We start from the raw sequence: 7,795 nt of genomic DNA, 5'->3' as shown, positions 1-7,795 counted from the left end.
CTCATTGGTTCCGGTGTTTGGTGACGCTTTTCGTTGAAAATAACCAGGCCCGTGCGGGGTGAGGTTGGTCTTAAAGTATTTTTATTACAAATTAGAGGTGCATAAGATGGTGAATCAAACAAAGATGGGTGAAACAAACTCCTATTGAACTTTTTTCAATTTGTTATGCACACTTCCTCATCCGCAAGATGGCGGCCTCCATTGAGCGATTTGGTGCGTCACAGCTTCGGAATTCTCAAGCCAAGGGATCCAGCATAATCTGGTTTTCAACATAATACGTACACGTTTATTCATAACATAATACGTACGCGCTTCGCCGGCTATTATATTTTTCGGTTCACGATCAATGATCGATGTGTATATATATGTTGCTCACCTTGGCTCCGCCCCTCCTGAAAAAGCGTGCTGTGTAACGCTTTTGACGTTCGCGAGACGAGGCTGAGGGCGCGCGTTGCGGCTTGAGGAGAGCTCTAGAATAAACAAAGTGCCATAACTTTGTCAAAAATGATCGAATATGCAAATTTATGCACGGTTGATGCTGGTTTGATCTGAGGTATGCTGAGACACGTGTGTCACGCCAAGCCTCCCTGATAAGCCCGCAAGCTCGCTCCGTGCAGCTTTTGCACGAGGACGACCCCAAGGACCTCTCCTGGTCCGAATCCCACAGCCCGGGGACCAAATCCCTCCAAGGCTGCGCCAAATCAATTTCCCATTTAAATATAAATTTCCTTTTTCTTTTAAAAATTTATATCTCCCATGCCAAACCGCAGCTGCAGGTTACAACCCCCTTCTTCTGGTTTTTCTGACCCTCCCTGCAGCTGCTCCAAATTCCCTATTGGGATCGCTTTTTCCGAAGCTCTAGTTCCGGACTACTCCATGTCCAAGTCCAGCTCAGAGCCAAAACACTCCCCTTGCTGGGTATCCAATGTCGGAGCCTCTGCTGCCCAATTGATTTTCGTGGTGAGGGTCCCCTCGGTCACTTTATTCTCTTCCTGGGGATATTTGATGGACCGGCTCACCTCATTTCCCAGACTCTGTTGGATCCGAGCAATCTCCTCCTCGACGATATTGTCCAAAGTGCTCGGTCGCTGCTGTGTCACATCATTAATCTCATCCCCAATCAATTGTGGCCCCAACAGGTCTTTATCTATAACCACCCTGTCTGGTTCCGTTACACGGGCCTCCATGGTTTCCTCCACCTGATGCTCCAAACCACCGCCCCGGTGCTGCACAAATTCTAATTCCTCTCCCTGCTGGTGCATTCTGGCATCCAGGCAGATCCTACAGCCTTCCAGGTCCTCATATAATAAATATTTCCCATTTACTTCCGAGCCCATATCCTTGACTTTTTCCCAGGGTCCCAGAATCACGAAGACCACCCCTGACCAGGGTGATAGACTAGTGAGACCTCTGTGATAAGTAAATATGTTGAGCCCCATGGTAAAGTGTTTTTAACCCTGTGGCAGAAGATAGTGTGAAATACCCATGATGAGTCCAGGGTCAGAACCTGTGGCAAGGGGGAGCAGAGATTCTATGGTGAGCAAGAGTGCAGACCCTGCGGGAATTGTAGTAGTACAGCCACAAGGAGACCAGTGGAGGGAGGCACAGAGTTGGAGGAGGAGAGTGTGAGTGAGCCAGGTATGTGCAGAGGGTAGTGTGGTGGAGTGCCTGCAGGCCCACGAGCTTGAACTGTTGGGAGGAGCAGGTGGTCTTCACCAGATATGTCGCCACACACACAGAGAGTGCAGAGGATGAGAGTAGCCAGGTAAAGTGTTCCTGCTCCTGTGTAGAGGTTCCTTCCAGTGGGGTGTGTGCGTCCATGTGAGTGGAATGAGTGCAGTGATGCGAGGTCTGTGTTTATAGGCTATGCATGCCGAAGATAAGAGGAGAAACGCTTCCAGCCAAAATAGTAATGACTGATGAGTTAGATTGTAGATGGGGTAGAAATCTGGTTGCTCAACCCATGCTTGGCTCCGAGAGCTGAAAAAGAAAGGTGGGGCCGATACGAGCATCTGTTGCCACTCCAAACTCGGGAAGGTCAAGGAGGAACGGGCTCCTTGACGGCTGCAGGTGACTATTCCGGTACCATGAGCCTTGGAGAAAAGTTGCTCACGGACCACTACAGGTGTTACTATTGGACCACCTAGGAGCAAGAGGCGCCAGATGCAGCATGAGATAAGCCACGCTCAGGGCTATGGAACCCTCTGAGATGACAGAGAGGTAGCGGGGATACTTCATTTCAACATTGAATGAGATCATTGGCATTTTTGAAAATTTTAGGAATGATTGAGAAATTTCAGAGTGGGAGGAAATATTCATGTTTTACTTGATTGTAGTATGAGGACTAATTGGATTATGGTGTGCCTTTCTCCTATCATTTCTTGTTCTGTCACATTTGGAATGAACGTAGACTGAGGGAAAATGTGCTGATGTGGACTTAGTCTCCAGTAAGTGTCGTTGATATAGCAGGCAGGGAGGGTTTAGATGGAAGCATGCAGGAGAGGCAAAATACATCCAAGCATGGGTGCAGCATGGTCAAAGCCCCACCACAAACAGCAATGAAGAAACATCATGGAAGAACACACATGTGACTAATTACATACAACTTGGCAGGAAGAAACAGGGCAAGATAGAGATCGGAGGGTCACATGATGTTCAAAGTCAGATAACTTTCACAGGATACAAAATCGTTTTATTTTCACAAACATCCGAGGGAGCATCATCATACCCTGACGGATCTCAGCTGTACGTAATCCGTAAACAATCGGAATTGCAATAGGCTGCAGCAAATAGAACAATGAATCACTCAGGTGTTTGACAACGTGAGAGAAAGACTTTCCAGCTGACAGACGCTGAGAGATAACAGTAAAAAGAAAGGAGAAAAGGAAGAGAGAAAGTACCAGCCAATGGGTGAGACAAGTGTGTAGAGCCTTGTCCTTTCCTTTTGAGTTCTGGGCAGAACATAGACATGTGTACAGAATTAAACCATATGTGACGATGACAACAGTGATGATAGAGCAGAGCATAATAGAAGACAATGCAATTCCATACATCTATCTATAATTCCAGTAATCTCTGTCTGTCTGTCTGTACGTCTGTACGTTTGTCTGTGACCGCTGTTTCTCGACAACCACGGGTCCGATATACTTTTAACTTGCCAGGTATATTGCTGGGGACCCGAGGATGTGCCTTTTCAAGGTTTCATATTAATCGGACAATTACTTACCGAGCTATGTCCAAAAAACGATTCAACCAATCAGAGAGCAGCGAACGATCGCGTGTGCCGAACGTGGCGGGCACACTCTGCCTCGGATGGCACATTTGAGAGCGTATTCATTTATTTCACGTTTGCAAACTATGTTGGCGTTAAACTATGTTTTACAACTAATAAAAACGAATTTGCGATTCATTCGCTTTCCTGCGCGTTTGTGTACGCGATGGCGATTTCTTTACCAAACTCCGGAAGCCGTTCGCTTTGGACCAAACCATTGCATGTAAATAGAGGGGGGGGATTGTCACCACTCGCAAGCCGTTCGCTTTGGACCAAACCATTTCATGTAAATAGAGGGGGGGGATATAATTTTAGATATATATATATAGTACGGGCATGCCCTAGTCTATCTATAATTCCAGTAATCTCTGTCTGTACGTTTGTCTGTGACCGCTGTTTCTCGACAACCACGGGTCCGATATACTTTTAACTTGCCAGGTATATTGCTGGGGACCCGAGGATGTGCCTTTTCAAGGTTTCATATTAATCGGACAATTACTTACCGAGCTATGTCCAAAAAACGATTCAACCAATCAGAGAGCAGCGAACGATCGCGTGTGCCGAACGTGGCGGACACACTCTGCCTCGGATGGCACATTTGAGAGCGTATTCATTTATTTCACGTTTGCAAACTATGTTGGCGTTAAACTACGTTTTAAAACTAATAAAAACGAATTTGCGATTCATTCGCTTTCCTGCGCGTTTGTGCACGCGATGGCGATTTCTTTACCAAACTCCGGAAGCCGTTCGCTTTGGACCAAACCATTGCATGTAAATAGAGGGGGGGGGGTTCTGTGGTCGTTGCGAATGGACCAAACCATTCATGTAAATAGAGGGGGGGGATTGTCACTGTACTCGCAAGCCGTTCGCCGTTCGCTTTGGCGTTGCGAATGGACCAAACCATTTCATGTAAATAGAGGGGGGGGATATAATTTTAGATAGATATATAGTACGGGCATATATATAGTACGGGCATGCCCTAGTACTATTAACTGTGATATCGTCACATGAAAGATTAGCTATAGCAATGAAAACACATGTGACATTGGGAAGTACATCCTTGCAGAACGTCAATCGCAACAATAACAGGTATTGAACCCCGATAGTAAGGAAACACCAGCACAGTGTGGCCCACATGACTATGTGAGCTCTGCTATTCGTGATCAGGACACTGTACCGGAGCGGATGGCAGACAGCCAGGTAACGATCGATAGCCATGATTCCAAGTATGGAAGGCTCCATCCCAGAATAAAATCCAATGAAAAAAGCCTGAATGAAACAAAGACTTATCCGAGTTTCGTTATTTACGATGATACTGAACATGAGGCGAGGCAGCACAGTTGTTGAACATATAATGTCCATGAATAACAAATAAGCAAGGAAGATGTAGACAGGTTTGTGTAACTGCTTTCTCAAGATAATGAGCAGAATCAACACCAGGTTGAGAGTGACCGTTACAACGTAGGTGAAGAAGAAGACACTGAAAGTCCAGGGCCGAATCTGCGCTGGCTCATTAAAAATCGCTTGGAGGAAGAACACGTGCTTCAGTGACTGATTCATCTCTGAGAAAAGGCTTGTTAACTCTGGGGGAGAAAAAAAATAAAAATTACTGCATTTGACTAAAGTAATTGTGATGATATAGAAACATTTGGAAACTATAACGTCACTTGGTAGAGTGTATACCTTCACCAGACGCAACAGTTTAGGTTTTGTATCCGACTGATAGGCCGTATCTGGATTCGGACCTGAACCAAAATTCGATCATTTCATTTTGTCACATACCCAACATCTCCACGAAATTTCATCCAGATCCATCCACAATTTTTTGAGATATCTTGTTCACAAACAGACAAACAAACAAGAAATATATCGTGCATAGCACGATACTTGCGAGTTCCACAAAATAATTTGTTCATATTTGGTCTATGTTGACCTAAAATATAATTGGTGATTGAAATCAGTGACCTGATATGTAAATCCTCTTCAAATGTCAAGTCAATTTATCGTTGGAGGTATTGACTTATATAGGGTTGGTTTTCTAAAGCTTATATCAGAATATTAACTTATATCAAATGGGTCTTTTGAGGGGAAAGTGTGATGACGTCACCACGTCACGCGGCACGAATGCGCGCCTGTGTCGTTGGAGGTACTGACTTCTATAGGGAGGCCCCATCACCCTCCCCCATCACCCTGCCATCACCCTGCCATCACCCTGCAATCACCCTCCCATCACCCTGCCATCACCCTCCCATCACCCTGCCATCACCCTCCCATCACCTTGCCATCACCCTCCCACCACCCTGCCATCACCCTCCCACCACCCTCCCATCACCCTGCCATCACCCTCCCATCACCCTTTATTGGACCATTTGACTTCTGTAGGGTTGGTTTTCTAAGGCTTATATCAAATAATCAATTTATATCAAATAAATCTTTTAAGGTGAAAGCGCGATGACGTCACCACGTCACGCGGCACGAATGCGCGCCTGTGTCGTTGGAGGTATTGACTTATATAGGGTTGGTTTTCTAAGGCTGTAGGCTGCACCTCATTTTGTCGAATAAAGTGGTATTCGGGTGGTCCCGGTATTTGGGACCGTAGGGACGGAAAGTGCAGGTACGGGGTGCTTGGCACTCCCCAGCCGGCCCACTCTGAAGGTTCGGATCGGGACACCGGGATTCATTCCGGTCGCCCGGTCGGCCCGGAGGTGGGGGTGCGGGGCCTGTCACGGAACGTCAAAACAAACTCCTCCCTCTCATCCCATCACCCTGCCATCACCCTGCCATCACCCTCCCATCACCCTCCCATCACCCTCTCATCACCCTGCCCCATCACCCTGCCCCATCACCCTCCCACCACCCTGCCATCACCCTCCCATCACCCTGCCATCACCCTCCCATCACCCTGCCATCACCCTCCCATCACCCTCCCATCACCCTGCCATCACCCTCCCATCACCCTCCCATCACCCTTTATTGGACCATTTGACTTCTATAGGGTCGGTTTTCTAAGGCTTATATCAAAATATCAATTTATATCAAATAAATCTTTTAAGGTGAAAGCGCGATGACGTCACCACGTCACTCGGCACGAATGCGCGCCTATGTCGTTGGAGGTATTGACTTATATAGGGTTGGTTTTCTAAGGCTGTAGGCCGCACCTCATTTTGTCGAATAAAGTGGTATGCGGGTGGTTCCGGTATTTGGGACCGCAGGGACGGAAAGTGCAGCCGGCCCGCTCTGAAGGCTCGGATCGGGACACCGGATTCATTCCGGTCGCCCGGTCGGCCCGGAGGTGGGGGTGCAGGGCCTGTCACGGAACGTCAAAACAAACGGCCTGCCGGGGCCGCCCAAAAGTCGGGCGTGAGGGGCGCGTCCACTAATGGAACGCCTCTCGCTTCCCAGATCGAGGGCCACGTGGTCAGGAGAACCTCATCCCTTCTGGTTGCCCTGCCATCCCATCGGGAGCGCTGGCAGGGTGTACTTCAAACTAAGCTTAAGTGTCAAGTGTTAAGTTCCTCCTTGCCCTCGCAAGGGAAAGGCTAGGGTCAAGCTCTTCCAAATTTCCAAACACTAGAAATCGGACGTCTCAAATTAATTAATTATTGGTTAATACATCTCAGTCGCCCGCGACCTCTCTCGCGTGGGCGTCGAACCAGTTCATTTTCCGGGCGACCGGGCCGAGTATCGGCCCGGCTGTGGCCGAAGCCGTTGATTCCGCCGTGGCACGCTAACGCGTAGGCTCGCGCGCCCCCGGTCCGCCTGGGCTCCGCGGGTGCCCTACCGTGCCCACGTCGCCATGCTCCCTGAATAAGCGAGCCAGACGTGGTGCCCGGGGATGGACCTTCGCTGTCTAAACATGGTAGCGCTAGGCCAGTGGGACCGCCGGGACCCACGTGCACTCACAAGTTGTTCTGTGCGTGGGCGGCAGTATCAGACTGGGGCGCCCAAACGCTCCCCGGCTAAAGTTCATCCTGAAAGCGCCCACATTGTGCGGACAAACCAAGTCAAGGGCCACGTGGTCAGGAGAACCTCGTCCCTTCCGGTCACACTATGCCTATCGGCCGGCCTCGAAGACCGAAATTGTGACCGTGTCACCCGAGAAATCATGCAGCAAAAATGAATGAACTCATTCATTTCGTCATCTAAACAGTGACGCGCATGAATGGATGAACGAGATCCTCACTGTCCCTATCTACTATCCAGCGAAGCCACAGCCAAGGGAACGGGCTTGGCGGAATCAGTGGGGAAAGAAAACCCTTTTGAGCTTGACTCTAGCCCGACTCTGTGAAGGGACTTGAGAGGCCGCAGGCACTCAATAGGGCTGGACCCGTGAAATTTCGGGGATTTTTGGTAAAATTACCTCAGGGTAAAGTTACATAGGAAAACACCGTGTTAAATTTCCGTCGCCGAAGGACTCTATTTCTTATTGCGAAATTCTCTAAGACTTCGCCTCTAGGAGTTATTGAAAATATTAACTTATATAAAAATTAGTTTTCTAAGACTGAAGTGCAGTGACGTCATCAC

The 7,795-nt window shown here is 48.3% G+C and overlaps 1 protein-coding gene across 1 annotated transcript; it reads right to left on the bottom strand.

Moving 5' to 3' along the window:
* Positions 1-1,451: 1,451 nt before the first annotated feature.
* On the bottom strand, positions 1,452-4,831 carry LOC144893950 (uncharacterized). The gene is made up of 4 exons (XM_078785200.1): positions 4,580-4,831; positions 2,729-3,053; positions 2,087-2,143; positions 1,452-1,507 (listed from the first exon to the last, which is right to left on the bottom strand). Exons 1-4 carry the CDS (start codon positions 4,829-4,831, stop codon positions 1,452-1,454), a joined length of 690 nt encoding a protein of 229 aa, XP_078641326.1.
* Between the last annotated feature and the right edge of the window lie 2,964 nt (positions 4,832-7,795).

The sequence above is a fragment of the Myxine glutinosa genome, chromosome 10 (genome assembly GCF_964187855.1).
Source record: "Myxine glutinosa chromosome 10, kmMyxGlut1.1, whole genome shotgun sequence".
Taxonomy (NCBI): domain Eukaryota; kingdom Metazoa; phylum Chordata; class Myxini; order Myxiniformes; family Myxinidae; genus Myxine; species Myxine glutinosa.
The sequence above is the reverse complement of the archived record's forward strand: the minus strand, read 5'-3'. Positions and strand labels throughout refer to the sequence as shown.

Excerpts from the sequence above, each read along its gene's own strand:
- LOC144893950 (XM_078785200.1), bottom strand. The coding sequence starts at position 4,831 with ATGAATCAGTCACTGAAGCACGTGTTCTTCCTCCAAGCGATTTTTAAT. Across the intron at positions 3,054-4,579 it reads GCCTCATGTTCAGTATCATC|ATGTATGGAATTGCATTGTC; the intron begins GTAAATAACGAA and ends AATTATAGATAG. Across the intron at positions 1,508-2,086 it reads ACTTTTCTCCAAGGCTCATG|GTTCTGACCCTGGACTCATC; the intron begins GTACCGGAATAG and ends CCCTTGCCACAG.